The 17,655-nt window shown below is 33.9% G+C and overlaps 1 protein-coding gene across 1 annotated transcript; it reads left to right on the top strand.

Annotated features, from left to right (window-relative positions):
• Positions 1 to 11,603: 11,603 nt before the first annotated feature.
• On the top strand, positions 11,604 to 15,746 carry LOC115963179 (putative disease resistance RPP13-like protein 1). The gene is made up of 5 exons (XM_031082092.1): positions 11,604 to 11,709; positions 12,048 to 12,359; positions 12,455 to 14,766; positions 14,887 to 14,963; positions 15,336 to 15,746. The coding sequence occupies exons 2-4, from the start codon at positions 12,060 to 12,062 to the stop codon at positions 14,915 to 14,917; spliced, it is 2,643 nt and encodes an 880-aa protein (XP_030937952.1). The 5' UTR covers positions 11,604 to 11,709; positions 12,048 to 12,059; the 3' UTR covers positions 14,918 to 14,963; positions 15,336 to 15,746.
• Positions 15,747 to 17,655: the final 1,909 nt, after the last annotated feature.

Raw genomic sequence — 17,655 nt, 5'->3', positions numbered from 1 at the left:
AGTGATGGAATTGTGAACTCACATGGACCTACCATTTTTTCTACCACTTACAACTCACCACATAGGCGAGTTACAGCCAATGTTGTGAAATTATTGTGGTAATAGACTTATTCAAATAAAAAAGTGATATAAATGATAGACCCATATATGAACCAATAAGATTTTGCCCCTTAATAGTTTATAAAAATTTTGTAGAAAATTTTGTGCCTATAGTATTCCTCCTAAAAGAATTAATGATATTGTTAAAAGAATCAATGGTCTAATGGTCATAGGCTCACTCTTAAAGGTTTGGAAGGTTGAGACTCATCCAAATCCTATGTTCTCACAGGCCCATGCCCAGCGGGTAGGATGTCATTATGATCATGCCCGAGTGAAAGACACCGCTTCCCTACCCTTTTTTTTCTCAGCTAAACAAAAAAAATACTACATATATACTAAATAAATAATAAATTGGGGGCATTGCCTCCAAGGCTCATTAGTGGCTCCATTCTTGGTGGCAGCGGAGGAGATAGTTGTTGCTTTTTTCTTTTTCTTTTGTTACCGGTAATGTGCATATTGGAAAATATCAAAGCATTAAATGCGAGAATGTGGTGGAGGAGATCAACTTTATCAAGAATAATTTATTAATCAATAATTAATTATTTAACTTTGTGGAGGAGATCAACTTTATCAAGAATAATTTATTAATCAATAATTAATTATTTAACTTTGTCAATATTTAAATTCCTCACTTGGCTTGTTAGTTGATTAATTAATGAACACTTGATTCTGTTAAGAATTTAATTCCTCTCTTGGCATGCCACTTGATTGATTAAAGAACACTTGATGTTATTAGGAATTTAGTTTTACTTTTGGTTTGGAACTTAATTGTTGAATTCTTGACTTTATCAAGTATCTAATTTCACTTTTGGGTCACATGAATTTGGCTGTGGGGATTTAGAATTAGCCCCTTCACTGCCCATTGATATATCAAATATCTAACGATTTCCAATTTTTTCCTTAATATTCACATGGTCAAAAATCAATGAGCTTTCACCATAATGGTTGTGGGGCCAGAGAATTTATGACTCCGGCCCACTTTACATTAGGGTCCAAGGCCCGAGCCGAGGAGAGGCATTGTCGAGGACATACAATGAAAGTCCAAATGGCCTAGAGATATAGCCGAGGACAATTTTATCCTCGGCATCCCAAAGCGCTCCCAGAAGAAAGGGTGAGTACAGTGTGGGAGCGGTCCAAGTGAAAGGCTGTCAATACTGTAATTAAGTACTCTGCGCCTAACAGGTCCATCTCTTCAGCTTTTACAACCACCCCCAACCACTTTGGGTATGGGTTGAAAAGACAAGTATCAGCCCTAAAAAGCAAAACCTACACGTGGACGCATAAGAGAGGAGAAAAGCTAGTATAAAAGAAGGGGGAAGCGGCCAAGAAGAAGTGGGGGACATATCGTCTTCCGGACCATTAAACCCTAAAAAAAGAGAATAATAAGAACATGAAACTCCTCGGACGAGGTCCAAGGACCGGAGCCCCTCAGGTCGTGTCGAAAGTAAGTTTTATTAGATACGCTGGGTTCACCCTTGTGCAATTACCATGAAAACCATGATTAACCACCGTCCGGTGACCAAGACCTGGCCTTTCAGCCCACTCTCTACAAATTTTATTGTTTGGGCCTTTAACATACGAACCCAATACTAGTTTGGGATCGTTACAAATTGAGTCCTTACAATTGGCACCGTCTGTGGGAAGGTTTATGCGTTGGCACAGGTGGTGGTAGGATCAATATCTTGTCAAACAAGGGTCTGCGAAAGCCCCTCCATCATTTCCAGCAGCACGCCGTTGTTGTCCTAACATGAAGTTCCGCTAGGGGCTACCCTTCGAAGTGCCAAGGGCACAGGCAGTTCTAGGGGCTTCCAGCACCAAGTCAACGCCCCACACCTTGATCGAGGGGCTAATCCTCGAAACTTAAAAGAAAATAAAGTTTTGAATAGAACCAAGGTCTTGCATGGTCCTCGGACTCAAACCTATGGGGAAACCAACTACTTAAAAGAAAATAATTATTTGGACAAAACTAAGGTCTTGCATGGTCCTTGGACTCAAACCTATGGGGAAACTAACTACTTAAAAGAAAATAAAGTTTTGGATAGAACCAAGGTCTTGCATGGTCCTCGGACTCAAATCTATGGGGAAACCAACTACTTAAAAGAAAATAAAGTTTTGGACAGAACCAAGGTCTTACATGGTCCTCAGACTCAAACCTATGGGGAAACTAGTCACTAGACAGAATGAAAATCCTGCACTATCCTCGGATCCCCAGTTCCAAGAAAACTAATGTAACCGAGTATTTAGACCCGGTGTACTCATACCTCGGTCCTCGGACCAGATGCCAAAAAAGTTTAAGGCTATGAATGTTGTCAGGAAGGTGGCGAAGCACCCTAGTGCTCGGCGACCTTCTCGAATATTTCATTTTAGGTTACCCATCCTCGGATGATTACCCCATATGTAATATAGAGCATTCGGCTGTTATCCTGATTAGTCTTATATGGTTAACCTACTTCAGGTCGGCATTATTGTGCCCGTTAGTTTTAATAAATTCAAAGTGATAGCTCTTTGTTAACAGGGGTTCCGCCCCTAAATATTGTTCAAAAGAAAAAGATACCAGCACATCCACTCACAAATTAATTATTGCAAAAAAAAAAAAAAAACAAAACACGTAAAATGGGATAAAGTCATCTTTTATTAAGACAAAAAAATAGTACAGTGTACAATAAAGGGCTCAAGCAAGCCTATACCAGAAGCTAACTACAGAAGCAAAAAGAAAAAGATATAAGGGAACGATAAATCCTTCATATTTCTGCTCTAAGTAGCGACTAAGTATGTTAGGATGGCCCCATTGATGGAAGAGAAGAAGAAGTAGAAGAAGAAGTAGAAGAACCAGGATGGCCCCAGTGATGGAAGAGAAGAAGAAGCAGAGGCAAAAGGTGGCACCAGTGAAGGAAGAGAGGAAGAAGCGGGGATGTTTAATCCCCGTGCCAGCTCTGACTCCCATCAAGCAAATGTCACATTAGCAGTGCTCGAGAGAGAGTGGATGGTACTAACGGTGAGAAACCTCTGTGCTGTCGCACCAAAAATCTGATGCGACTTCCACCTGCTTCGGATTTTAGCTAAAGGAAGCCTTATCAAGAGGAAGATATGTCTTGAGTCTCGGGAAGACCTAATGCTTTTGGAGAGGGTGTGGTCTCTTCACCCCCATCCTGGCCCTGATCATGTTACCCTCAAAGGCTCAGTCACACTAGTAATGGGAACTATGGGCACAACTGGAAGGTTAGGGATTTGAAAGGCTTAAAGGGTCTGCAAATAAAGAAAATGACCTCCCACTGCACTTCTTATATGGGGGGCAAGCCTGGTGGCATTTACTCTATACAAATCTCTAAGAAAAACTACAAACGAGATAAGTCCCACCTAACTCCTAACGCCATCTTCAACCGTTGGATTTGCATCACCTCATAAAGGGAACTCATTAAAGATGCGCCTCGTGTATCGAAACGGTAAGAACACGGCGTGAGTAAAACTAAAGGAATGTCTCATAATCAGGAGCATTTCCCAGGCAAATGAAGAGACACCGACATTGATGAAGGACAAGACTGGGCAAGCCGTGATATAGGCCCGACATCACCAAAACCCTCATCTCCAACCAAGGGGTCGGACAGCAGGATTTTAAGGGGCTATTGTGGGGCTAGAGAATTTATGACCCCGACCCACTTTACATTAGGGCCCAAGGCTCGAGCCGAGGAGAGGCATTGCCAAGGACATACAATGAAAGTCCAAATGGCCTAGGGATATAGTCGAGGACGGTTTTGTCCTCGGCATTCCAAAGCGCTCCCAGAAGAAAGGGCGAGTACAGTGTGGGAGCGGTCCAAGTGAAAGGCTGCCAATACTGCAATTAAGTACTCTGCGCCTGATAGGTCCATGCTCTTTAGTTTTTACAACCACCTCTAACCACTTTAGGTATGGGCTGAAAAGACAAGTATTAGCCCTAAAAAGCAAAACCTACATGTGGACGCATAAGAGAGGGGAAAAGTTAGTATAAAAGAAGGGGGAAACGGCCAAGAAGAAGTGGGGGACATATTGTCTCCTGGACCATTGAACCCTAAAAATGGAGAATAATAAGAACATGAAGCTCCTTGGACGAGGTCTAAGGACCGAAGCCCCTCAAGTCGTGTTGAAAGCAAGTCTTATTAGATACGCTGGGTTCACCCTTGTGCAATTACCATGAAAACCATGACTTACCACCGTCCGGTGACCAAGGCTTAACCTTTCAGCCCACTCTCTACAAATTTTATTGTTTGGGCCTTTAACATACGAACCCAATACCAGTTTGGGATCGTTATAAATTGAGTCCTTACAATGGTAATACGAGCAAAATGAATAATATGAAAGAAAATGCAAAATGAATTAAATTGTGGGGTTGTATTTGCAACAATTAAAAATCCAAGATTTAATATAGGGTAATTATAAAAATCTAGAAATTTATATAATTATTTCTAATGAAAATGAATAGTGTTTTAATGAAAAAGAAAAAGAAACTCAAAAGTTCAAGTTTCAAAAAAAAATTCATCATCGCAACTAAAATAATGTTTGTTGTAACAAAAAATTAAAATATAATCATAATTCAGTTCGATGATGACTTGTTTTAGATAGACCACACAGTGCCAAGCTGGCAAAGGAAAACAAAACAGAGAATAATTCAATAAGGGAAAGAACATCAAAATCAAATATGACAAATGAAATCACAGCAACTAATTATTATGGTTAACTAGTTGCAAACAAATGCGTTGCGCATGATAATTTTTAAGTAAAATACTATTTTAGTCCCTAGACTTTGTAAAGAATTATAAAAAAAATAGTTTTATCATATTTTTTATAATCTTGTTTATAACATTTCTTACCATTATCATATATTTATTGGTTGATGATTTGCATAACATAGACATTAAATAAGAGGTAGAATTGTTCGTTAGATTTTTTTTAAGTCATGGTGTGTGTGTGTCTATATATATATATAAGGTTAAATGAAATGTCAAAAAATGAGATCATAAAATTTTTCAACTTTATTTCTAATATAATTTCTAAATTACTGAAGAACATCTAATTTTTAGTTATGATAGGAAATATAATTTCCCTAGTTAGAGTTTAATTAGTTTTAAGTTTAAATTTTGTATTATTATATTTAATTGTTGATTATTGATTTAATTAAGTGAATGTAATGGTTGATTTTATTGCACTATAAAGATTTCAATGTCCTCTGTATAGTCATTTCTATTTTATTTCTTATTCCTTTTGGCCACATTTATTTTCCAAATAATGGTTACTATTGACGTTTGATTTCATTTCATCTTTTCTTCTATAATTTATTCTTGATTGCTTTGTATGTTCCCTCACTAGTTGTAGTTTTTATGGTTATCAATAAGAAATAGATATCATGGATGACTTAAATAGTTATAAATATAGTTACGTTAGTGGTATATCAAAGGTTTTTTTTCCTCCTTTTGAATTTTCAAGGAAACATGAAAGACATTTCTCTAGTTTGGTCTCAATCAATTAAGATATCCATAATATCTTAACGGAAGTAATAATGAGCATTAAATTTTTTTTTTTTTTTATTGTATGAAGTGGTTAGGTTAGTGGTATGTCAAAGTTATAAAAAAAAGTCCAAAGAAATGTATAAGGCCTTTTTAAAAAGAAATGGGAACTTTTTGAATTGTAGAAATATGATTGTTTTAATTACCTTATTTATAAACTTCATTATTAAGTTATAATCATCTAAATTATAGTAGACCACATATGTATAGATGATTTTTTTTTTAATTTTTTTTATTCATGAATCATTATTTCATTGTTTACTTATAAATATCTAAATTATTTTTTTTTTAAAATAGAAATCAAAATAGATGAATATGTAGAGATAAAACTTTATGAAAAGTTAAAACTGTTCAAGATGAACGTTTAACCATTGATAGATATGTGTTTTTTTGAAAACTAAAAGTTTGCTTGATTCCTTTAGCTAGAACTATATAACTATGAAAATATTGTTACAAATGGTTCCATCATTTGCAAATTATCAAGTTTGGTGGCCTTACATGAACTCCTGTTTTGTGACAACTTTTTCTTTTTAATTTTAATTTTTTTTTTTGTCGAAACAACTTAAGAATATTAAAACTTAAGTTATCACATGTGATAACTGTAAAACATGTCAGTGATATGAAAAATAGAAAGGTTTAAATTTTTAAAAAGCTTTTTTAGTAGACTATAATATAAAACATTTTTTTCTCAATATTTTATGTAAATTTTCCCATAAGATCAATATTGTTGGCATCCTTTAAAGATAATGCATAATATTTTTGAGAAGAAGAAGAAGAAGCAGACATGATTCTAACACATAATATAAATTATTAAGTTTGCGTGATTTAAATTTGTGGCAAAAAAATTAATATATCTATGATAAAAGTTTTTATCTAAATGATATATAGTAGGCCATATTTTTTTAGTCTTGATTCAAAAAGTCCATTCTCAATAGCCTTATAAGACTACAAATTGCTCAATCTATAGGCCTAGACACATTCAAAGAGTGCTATCTAAATTATAAATTATATGACCCTTTATCACACAAATATTTTGATTTTCCTAATGTATGGTAAAAGAAGGCAAGTGTGTGTCTAGCCTTTTTCTTGATTTATGCTACATAAGTATATATGGAGGATATGACAGAATTTAAATGTTGAATAAAATAAGATAAGAAGAAAAAAGAGTAAAAATAAAATATATAACAATAAACATCAAATCATCCAAGTCATTCTATAATTTCTATGTAATATAATAACATTATATTATTATATATTATATGTATAATGCAGTAGGATAATATTTAGTAATCAAAGAGAATAGAAAAGACAACAACTTAAAACGCAAAATTAAATTGCATCAACCCAAAGTAGAAATCTAATTAACAAAAAAATTCATCAACCTGAGTATGGATGTAATAAAAAAAAAATGAAAAACAAATTGTGTGTGTGTGTGTGTGTGTGAGAGAGAGAGAGAGAGAGAGAGAGAGAGAGAGACAGAGAAATAACCTTTTTTATGTGAGAAAACTCTGCATAGAATGAAAAAGAAAATGTCAAATTTATAGTAATATGTTGAGAATAAGAAAAGTCAATATAAAGGAAGAAAAAAGGGTAGAGAATGAATGATATTAAGGTAGAAAGTAGTGGGGAGATAAATAGGTAAAAGGGAGAAAGAGTTTTCAAAAATTTATAATAAATATAATGGTTAAAATATATTTTAATTTTTAAATAATGTAATTTTTAAGTCAACTTAATAATGAGAAAATCTTTTAGAAAGTATATAGGAAAAATTAGAAACAAAAAAGGATAATAACATGACTGCTAAGGTGGCTCAACTGGAGCGTAGCAATAATAAATGCTACGCTTCAGCCTTTAGATATAATAATAATAATAATAATAATAATATATATATATATATATATATATATACTAGTGGTACCCTATTGCCTTGAGCACAAGCTTATAAGGCATAGGGGGAGCGCTTCTCTAAGCGATGTGGGACTCTTGCACAATGAGCATGCCCACACTCGCTAAGAGGACAAAGCCGTGCGGGTGTCAAGCCAAAATCCAATATCGGCTACAAGGTAAGCCCTTGGCCTGAGGTGAGGTGAAAATCCCCAAAGCGGACAAATAGATTGTGTTCCCACAGTGACATTCCAAAAACAACCTCCTACTCTATTGGACTCGTTTTTTCATTAACTCCATACATTTTCTATTGACTTGTATTTACCATCATACCAAACACCAAAACATACTCCCAAAAAAAAAAAAAAAAAAATGATCTCAGCAAAACTAGTTGGCACGAGTACTTCATTTCTACATCTAAGTTGTTCTACGGTCACATGTCACAATATTTGCACAACAGTTAAGGTGTCAACTCATCATATGTTAAAATAAAATAATGACTATACCCTAAGACACATCGTAATTAAAAACAAGAATACTATAAATATGTTGTAACATTTTATTGTGTTTATAATAAAACATTTCATATAAATAAACCTTAGTGTGGGAGGTAGTTATCCAGCCCCCAAAGAAAGCCACAAAAAAAGAAAAAAGAAAAAAAAAAGAAATAGAAATTTTAGGTCTAAATCCAAACGCCTAATCCAAACATTAATTATATATGCAAGTGATTAATATTTTTAAATGCAATGTCATGTACCAAATCTTGTTCATTTTTTAAATGCAAGTTATTAATATTTTTATGCTTCATCACATGTACATGCTTGATTCTAGAAGCTCCGTGAAGAGAACTTGTTTAGGAGATGGATAACCAATTTCTTTTACATGCTTTTACTCAATGGAATGCAGCATCTCTTCATACCCTAACTTTTGTTTCCTAAATTTGTTAGCTCATGGTAGAATGAATGAGAGATTTCATTCACTTTGTAATTATGAATTCTGCAAGTCTTGAAAACCTTTCGTTACCTTTCTTCATTGTGGTGATCTTATTGTTTGAAGGTTATAAAGGGAGCTACGTTCAATTTTAGTGAAGTTTCAAATTTAACATATGCTACCTCCTTTCTAGTTTAAATTAAGTAATAAGGCAAAAGATGTATTGTATTATTGTATTGTCCAATTTTGTTGCATGAGTGTTCTCATTCATTTATTTAAAAACCTAACCAAGAGAATGGAATAAAATGTAATTATCCTTTTCTAAATATTTTAATATCTATAATGATGCTTGTAGTTTATCTTTCGAAATGTTAGCAAACCAACAATGGTAGTTTTGATTTCATCAAAAATGATGGTAAGAGACTTTATCATCTTTAATTTGTATCTTTTTTCCCTCATCGAAATTGGTAGACAACAAACCAATTTTAGTGACAAATGCAATCTTGCAATCTTAAAACTGGACTTAAAAAAAAAAAAAAAATTTAATCTAAAAATGTACAAATTCTATTGAAATATACACTTTGATTACAAAACCACAACAACAAGGGTTCTATTGAAATATAGACTTCGATACAAGTGCATGTTTCAAGATTCTAGCACCAAAATACATAATTCTAGCAAAAATTGTAGGGAGAAGGTGTATGTTTCAAGATTCTAGAAAACAGGTAGGGAAAAAGTGTATGTTTCAAGATCAAATGCTGTGATGATCTCAAGCGGTGCAACTTTGGCAGCCCTTCCCTTGTCATCACTACCAATTCAGAAAAAGAGAGTTAACTGCACAATTGGATCCCAAAAAAACCTTGTTCCAAAAAACTCATGAAGGCACTCTTTAGCCTCTCTAATATTTCATTGTAAAGTGGAGTGCCACAAAATCAGTAGATACTACTTATCTGGTATTGGCTTGGCACATCTGCAAGATTAAACAAAACAAAGTTATTAAGCAAGGAATAAAAAATTTCTATGATACCTGTCAACAAAGACACCACGGGGGGAAAAAGTTTTTTAACCCAAAAGGCAGACTTATATAGACGACAATTTAAAATTTTAGAAGCAAGATATTTTTAACAAAAATAAATTCAACCAGATAAAGAACTAGAGTAATAAGGACTGGAAACAAAAAAGGAAAAAATATTACTTAACACTGGGTATAGACATTATAACCAACTAGAGAAATCCATGATACTGCAAGGTTCCTTAAAATAAAGTTGCAAGTTATTGTGAGTTCTCACAATGCTTTATTTTCTATTGAATATCACTGGCAAATTTATTCAATGCTTTGCTCCAGTTCAAGATACCAATGTTTCCCCAAGAAAAACTTATAAAACTCAAAATTTAATGTGAATGTACAAAAACTTCAAAAGCTAAATTGCTTTTGTCAAAATTTGTAAATCATTTGCTCAGTATGCCCAAGTTCTTTGAGTAAGCCAATCAACTATAACAAAGATAATAAGAAGAGAACCCAAGTTAACAAACTATTAGCTTATGTTGGACACCAATAAAACAGCAGAACCTATAGTTATGTACCCATAACAAGAAATATGGGAGAGCTACAAAATTTATAGCTAGGTACAAAAATAATATCATTGTTTAGTCTATTTTTCTTTTATCCCACAAAATACAGAACAAATTTAGCAACAAAAGATCTCACAAGAAAAATAATCAATGTAACCAATGTTGACAAAGTGGCATTAAAATTAGTACCATGCATTTTTAACCAGATTTCAGAAAAAAATATAATTGCTGTCAAACATAGATATATAATATTTATACACAACTAAATTTTAGAGAAGAATAAAGGTTGTTGATAGCCATTGACAACCAAGGTAACTAGAATAAAAGGTTTGTGTGCTCCATGATCCATCACACCCTTTCAATCCCAACCTTCTTCACCTCAAATCTTTCAAACCCAATAAGCCCCAAAATCAACACCCAAAGCATATTCAGCCATACCCAAAGCTCAGTAATGAGCTGTTATGGTTTTCAGTTGTGGAAGTAATACAAATTATTAAAAAAACAAGTAACCGAATTGACTACAAATTAAATCCAAAAAGACTAAGATTAGAGAACCAATTTTATCAAAGAAATTATAAACAACAAATTTCATGGCTAATGATCTGCATCTATAGTAGTTTCTGGGGATGCCAGGACAATTGAAAATCTGAAAAAGTAAATTTTGTATAATTAAGAATTTGCTCATCTGTGCTACCCATTTAGTTTCTTCTATATCTAAGGAGTGACACTCGATATGAATCATTCAACACAATAAAAGCATGCCTTTTTAACAACACATCTGCAAGAAGTCTTGAAAGTCAATATTATGTAATTACCTCCTAATGGAAATATATGCTGTCAAAATTTTTCCGTGAAAGCTTTTCAATTTATTGAACATTCAGTGTTTGAAAAGCATTGACGTCTCTCTACACCCGATTCTCTACAAACCCTAGCCTTACTCTCTCTGATCTGGGTTTAAAAAGGGTGCGAGTGTTTGGGGGTCAGGATCTCAGATGGTGAGTTACTGTTTTTTCTTTGTTTTTGTTGATGGGTCTGACTGAACCCGATTGAAGTGAGAGAGAGAGAGAAAAAGAGAGTTTCAATGAAATTCAAATTTTGGGAAGTTGAAATGAAAACAGAAGTGACACATGGATTGCCAACCTAGACAGGTGAGAGGTCAAAATAATTAACCATTGGATTAAATAGTGGGATGGGATTTGTCCTGTTACACAAGAAATTATTAGATGTAATACGGTTAATATGGTCTTTTCAATCAATATAATAATGTTATTTATGTAAATATGTGAATGAACTTCTTAATTAGTACAAAGAATAAAAAATAAAAATTATTAGAGAATGTTACATATACATAAATAAAAATATTTTATTGGTTAAGAGATAAAAAAAAACTACATAAGCTGTGATAGAGTTAATAATTTTTCCTATCGTACCCTGTGCAATACCTACCCTAGGTATTGCACGGGATCTAAATTCGTTTAAATTTTTTTTTTTTTTTTGATAGGACCGTTTAAAACTTTAAAACAAATATAAATTGCGAGACCACGCTTCTCTCTTTCGTACTCTCCCTATTTTGCTCTTTTCAGAGATTTCGCTCTCGTGCTCTCTCTCGCTCTTCCTGACGTCCATTGACTGCGTATCTACCTATTTGTTTTCACAGAGTTTTTGCTTGCAAGCTAATTATTCTGGAGTAAGTGCACTCTGACATGTCTCTTATGCTTTAATTAACACAATTAAAGGGAAGAACCTCCTCCATCATCTGTCTCCACAATAAGGGAGGGGGAAAATTGACTAGATTCGTACCAAAACGCCATACATGCTCAATAGTAACAGTTGTTGAGAACTGATACTGATACAGATCTGAGTTGGCAAATACGATTACCATGTCTATATCATATCATTAAATGAAGCCTCTCTCTCTAATATTTTTAAAGAAATAGAATAAACTTATTTTTATCTTTTATAAATATAATTATTTTAATTTCTAATTCGGTTATGAAATTTTATTCTTTATGTATTTATTGTTAGGAAAAAAGAAATATGGGTAGAAAGAGAGATCAATTTTGGGATTATGCTGAGCAACGTCTAGATGGTCGTTTCAAATGTAATTTTTGTCATGGTGATTTTCCTGGAGGTGCAACAAGGATTAAGGCACACTTGGCTGGAGTTTCAGGCCATAACATTGTGGCATGTGTAGCCGTGTCTCAAGAAGTTCAAAAAGAAGCCCGGGCAACTCAAGAGACTAACAAAAAGCTTAAATGTGCATCATCCTCAAGCAGTGCTAAGGAGAGTTCAGCTTCATCTTCATCATCAAATATTATGGATAGAATTGTCACACAGGTGTTTGTTTAGTCCCAACATAGTTGTTTATTTCTAACAAAGCCATACCTTTTTAACACTTTGGAAACCTTTTCATACTAATTTCTCTTTTGCAGGGCAAGGAAGAATATATAGTTGAAATTTTCCTCGATGATATTGTGGACAGACTAGTTGCCAATGTATTTTCACTTACAACTGAGCATTCCAAGAACAAGGAGCTGAAAAATCTTCTTTACACGTTATGCAAGATTCATGTCATGTTATATGATGCTCAAAAAAGACAAGTAAGCGATGAGTCTGTGAGGATTTGGTTAACAGAGCTTAAAGATGTAGTTTATGAGGTTGATAATGTGCTAGATGAGTTCAGCTACGACACTTTCCTGAAATACCAAATGATGAATCAGGTACCTAGTTTTTCATTATGCAATTTTGATGAAGTTAAGACCGTCAAACATGCATTGGAAAATATTTTGAATATAGTAGATGGCTTGGGTCTTAAAATTGAGAATTCAAACCCCAAGATTAGCCTAGACAATATAGACTCCTCCCTTGATGATTCAGAAGTTATAGGAAGAGAATACCGTGTCCTAAAAAGTTGGGATTTACTGGATGATGATGATGATGTCTTTCTAAAATTAAAGTCAAGATTTGATGGTCTTACAATATCATCTTTAAAAAGGTGTTTTGCATATTGTGCAATCTTCCCTAAAGATTATGAAATTAGAAAGGATGAGCTAATTCAGCATTGGATGGCTGAAGGGTTTCTTGAACCATCTAAAGAAAGTATGTTGATGGAGGATATTGGTAACAAGTATTTTAAGATTTTATTGGACAAATCCTTTTTACAAAATGGTAAAAGGGATGAGTATGGTAATATTATCAGCTATAGAATGCATGATTCCGTACATGATTTTGTGCTATTAATTTCAAAATCAAGAACTTCTGGTATTTTCAGCCACGTACGAAGTTTATTTGTTGGATTTGATGGCCAAACAACACCAAGAATTTCATTTAAAGGTGATTGTTTCACAAAATTATGCACATTAAATTTAGAGAATGCTGACTTTGGTGACAGATTATTAGTAATATTTAAAAGCTTACGTGTTTTAAAGTTATATGGATATAAGAAGATAGAGCTGCCAGAATCAATTGATGTGTTAATACATCTAAGGCTTCTTCACATCACTGGAATTAATCATTTACCAAATTCAATCACTAAGCTTTACAATTTGCAAACTTTAAGAATCGAAGGGTTTCTCATGGAACTTCCAAAAGACCTAAGCAATTTGATTAACTTGAGACATATTTGTGTTGATGAAATTAAGAAAGCACCTAAAAATCTAGGGCGGTTGACTTGCCTTCAAACATTGCCAATATTTGTTGTGGGTCAAGATGAAGGTTATCGGATTAAGGAATTGGGAGCTTTAAAGAATCTCAGGGGAGAAATAAAAATAAGTAATCTAGAGAAGGTGGAAGATGAGGAAGAAGCCAAAAGTGCAAAATTAAAAGAAAAGGAAATGTTCAAGTTGGGATTACACTGGACATCATCAATAAGAGCAGCGGACAGCTATGATAAAGATGAAAAGGTGTTGGAAGGCCTCCAGCCTCACCCAAATTTGAAAAGCTTAACAATAGAAAGGTATGAAGGAAAGAAATTCCCATCATGGTGGGCTGGTTTGTCGCTATATCAAAATTTGATTGAGATCTATTTGAATGGGTGTACGGAATGTGAAGAAGTTCCCACCTTGGGACATTTACCCTGTCTTAGGGTTCTTGAAATAATAGGAATGGAGAAGGTAAGAAGTATAGGAAGCGAGTTTTACAGCTACAGTGATGGGAGTTACAGAAATACTACTACATTATTTCCAGCATTGAGAATACTCAAATTGGTGGAGATGATTTCCTTAGAAGAGTGGAAGGATGCAGGTGAGGTGTTGGTGTTTCCATGCCTTGAGGAGTTGACCATAAGTTATTGTAATGAACTGAGAGATTTTCCAGACTCACTGCACACCTGCGTGTCCCTTCAGAAGTTGGTAGTAAAGGAATGTCCTGAGCTGAGGTATTGGCCAGGTGTCCAGTGTGTTGGTTCTACTTCCATTCAATACTCCCACCCCTCTCTCCAAAAGCTCAAATTGTGTGAGTCAGCCCACTCTCTCCTGGGCCAAATTCAATACTTCATTAACCTTAAAATTCTGTGGATACAACGATTTTTTGAAATAGAAGCTTTGCCAGAGTGTTTGGGTTGCCTTTTCTCTCTTCAAAAGCTGTATATTGTGGATTGCAATCACTTGGTGCATCTGCCCACCGAGGAAGCCATGCGATGCCTCACCCAATTGAAAATGCTGATCATTTATGATTGCCCCAATTTGGAAGACAATGAACGGTCCAAGATTGACCACATTCCATTTGTTGACATCCAGGATAGTGGGTAAGTTTACTCATACAATTTATTAGGTTAATCGTTCCATTTGTTGACATCCACTTGAAATTTTTTTTATTTTATTTTTTATGCTTCTAACATTTTCTATATGGTTTTTACCTTTTGAAGGTGGCCAGATTGCTCTGATTTCGAAGACTAACTCAGGAATCTGGCAAGAAGTTTGCATCTGGGAACTGTTGCCTCAGGTTTGCTTTCTCCTACCATTTTGGATATTATACATAATTTACTTCATAAATGGTGATTTACAAAACCAAATTTAGTTTATATATATTTGTAGTCATAGTGACTATAGCCAATATGCATATCTACAATGTATAGAGTTATGTTGAGTGCAGTCAAATCACTGAATTGTGGTTTCACACTTACATATAAAATGATGAACTCTTGAATCTTTTATGCTTGTCGAGTATGTAAGCTGTTGCATTTTTTCATATGAGATGGTTAATCAAAATTGCCATTGCATGGTATAACACTTTGTTTATTGTTGTTAAAATTCTGTTTAGCAGTTAAAAGTACTTTTATATGTTACTGATGACCCTAATGTTCTGCTTTTGTAGAAGACTGGCAATTTTCTTCAAAAGCAGTACTATGACTGCAGAACTGATCCATCTGCTTCTACAAATTGCCTCACCCCATTTTGGGACCTGCAAATTTTTCATTTTCCCTAAAAGGAAGGATGTGCTGAAGGAATGGCCCCTGGAGGTCCAAGAGTGTCCGTTACAAATAGATAGCTGGATCATTCAACTGGTAGCATCTGAAATTTATGTGATGCCATAGAAAGCCAATAGTATGTCCGTATTTAATGGAATTCCTACTTTTTCTTTTCTCCAACTATTATTTTTATTTATTTTTAATTATTATAGCATCAAATACCATTTCTTCATAATTTTCTCATTTTCTTCAACTTATTCACAAAATGTCCTTTGCTGTGACTCTTTTAATTGCTGACATGGATATAATGAAGTAATTTCCAGTCATTTATTTGCCATTAGTCGGATAAATTACAAATGCCTTTGTTTCACCATTGATAACAGCAAGTTCTGTCAATCATATAGATAGTTTGATTTGTAATTTACTGTTTTTCTTCTTTTTAATATATAGTGGAAACTGAGGTTAATGAATTATAAATGATCACAAATAGGCTTCTGTTAACAACTCAAAGTGTTCTTTCTATAACATAACTTTTAACATCTTTACCACAATAATCTTAAATCTAAGAGTGATAAAGTAATAAATGTAAAATTTTCATGGCAACAAAAGAAAATTGTGAATTTACCTTAGCTTTCCCAGCCTTTGTGCATTTGGGGTGAAAGGAATTGCTGCATTTTCAAGGACAGAGTCCACTGCACCAATCTTCAAGTTTTCATTTCTGAAGACTCTTCATGAATGGGGATTGAAGTCCTCTACTCTCTCCACGTTTTCTTTGATGGATTTCCTAGATAGACAACCTTTGTGCCGTTAATTATTTGGCTGGTTTTGTCTATTTTATTTTCTAGTCTTGTTTTGCTTTGCTGTTTTTCTTTATTTTGTATACCAAATTGATTTTTAATATATTGCAATTACCTTTTCAAAAAAAAAAAAAAAAACTTTCCTAGTCCTTGTGTACTTAAGAAACTTGGATTCAAAGTTCAAACAGATTGTCAAACTGAATGTGTTTTCATTATTAGGACCAGTACTCTTAATCAGATCTTGGTGCACAAAATTGTAACATTTATCTCTACTTTTTTTTGTGTGGTGGGTGAAGATGACACACAATTAGCAGCAGCTGAAGTGGTTGAAATTGCATGCTGGCTTTTCTATTACTTTCTTGGCCTTCTCTATCAATTTTAGGCCCAGACACTGTAGCTTCACTCCTTGTATATCACCTGCAAGGTTTCTCTGTAAATTATTCAGAATCCATAAGCAAATAACTAAAGATAACAACAAACTTTAAAATTAAAAATAAATAAAAAATGAAAGAAGAGAGAAATGAGATAGGGAATACATATTTGCCACACTTTGACCCCTTGAATAAATGACTATGAAAACTCCTTTAGTCCATTAACCCTCATAAAATTTATAAGAAATAAAAGAAAAAACAAAAGTTTTGTATTACTAACTAGAGAAGGGGAGATTAGTCTTCCAAGATTATGTACTTGCTCTACTTCAATACTTTCTGCAAAATAAACCTCAATTCTTCTCAGGTTCCCATCCTTATTTAGCAGAATTAATAACACCTGGATCCACATTATTAATAGACCTAAAAGATTATTCAATCAGCTGGATGAAAAATTAAATTATGAAGTTTTCATCCACTCCCAAGCCAACAGGAGTTTTAGTTGGTTTGTTTTCTCAATTTTCTAATCCCTTCTGGTGTATAAAGTATTGATTCAATCCGATAAGTGTATTATTCATGCCAATTGTCCCCTCCTTCCTCCCATTGTTCCAATAGCATTTTCTGAACTGTTACTTAGAAAATGAAAAAAAAAATGATAATCCATTATATTTTCAGGAATTTATTTGCATGATTGGTTTTGGTAGCTTTTCAGTCAACTGAGGAAAGCCTTCTATGAAATTATTTTTGCATGATTTGTGTTGGTGTAGTAGCTTTTCAGTCAATTGAGGAAAGCCTTCATGAAATCTTCTGCTCATTTTTCAACATTTGAGACCATTTCATTTTGAAAGCGGAAAAGCATCTGTCAGTGGTTGGTTGCCACACCAACAATCATGTCAAAAGGAATAAGGTTCCCTACACTAACCTCAAACCAAATATGCGGACTGATCGAACATCTCCCCACCCGTGGATAGATTAATGCTTCTGAATTAATTAATAGAAAGTAATCTCACCAACCACACTGATTACTGCAAATTTGTGAATTATCTGAAACAATTATGAAA

This window comes from Quercus lobata, chromosome 10, assembly GCF_001633185.2.
Source record: "Quercus lobata isolate SW786 chromosome 10, ValleyOak3.0 Primary Assembly, whole genome shotgun sequence".
NCBI lineage: Eukaryota > Viridiplantae > Streptophyta > Magnoliopsida > Fagales > Fagaceae > Quercus > Quercus lobata.
This window is presented reverse-complemented; position numbering and strand designations above follow the sequence as displayed.

Excerpts from the sequence above, each read along its gene's own strand:
- LOC115963179 (XM_031082092.1), top strand. The coding sequence starts at position 12,060 with ATGGGTAGAAAGAGAGATCAATTTTGGGATTATGCTGAGCAACGTCTA. Across the intron at positions 12,360-12,454 it reads TGGATAGAATTGTCACACAG|GGCAAGGAAGAATATATAGT; the intron begins GTGTTTGTTTAG and ends TCTCTTTTGCAG. Across the intron at positions 14,767-14,886 it reads GTTGACATCCAGGATAGTGG|GTGGCCAGATTGCTCTGATT; the intron begins GTAAGTTTACTC and ends TACCTTTTGAAG.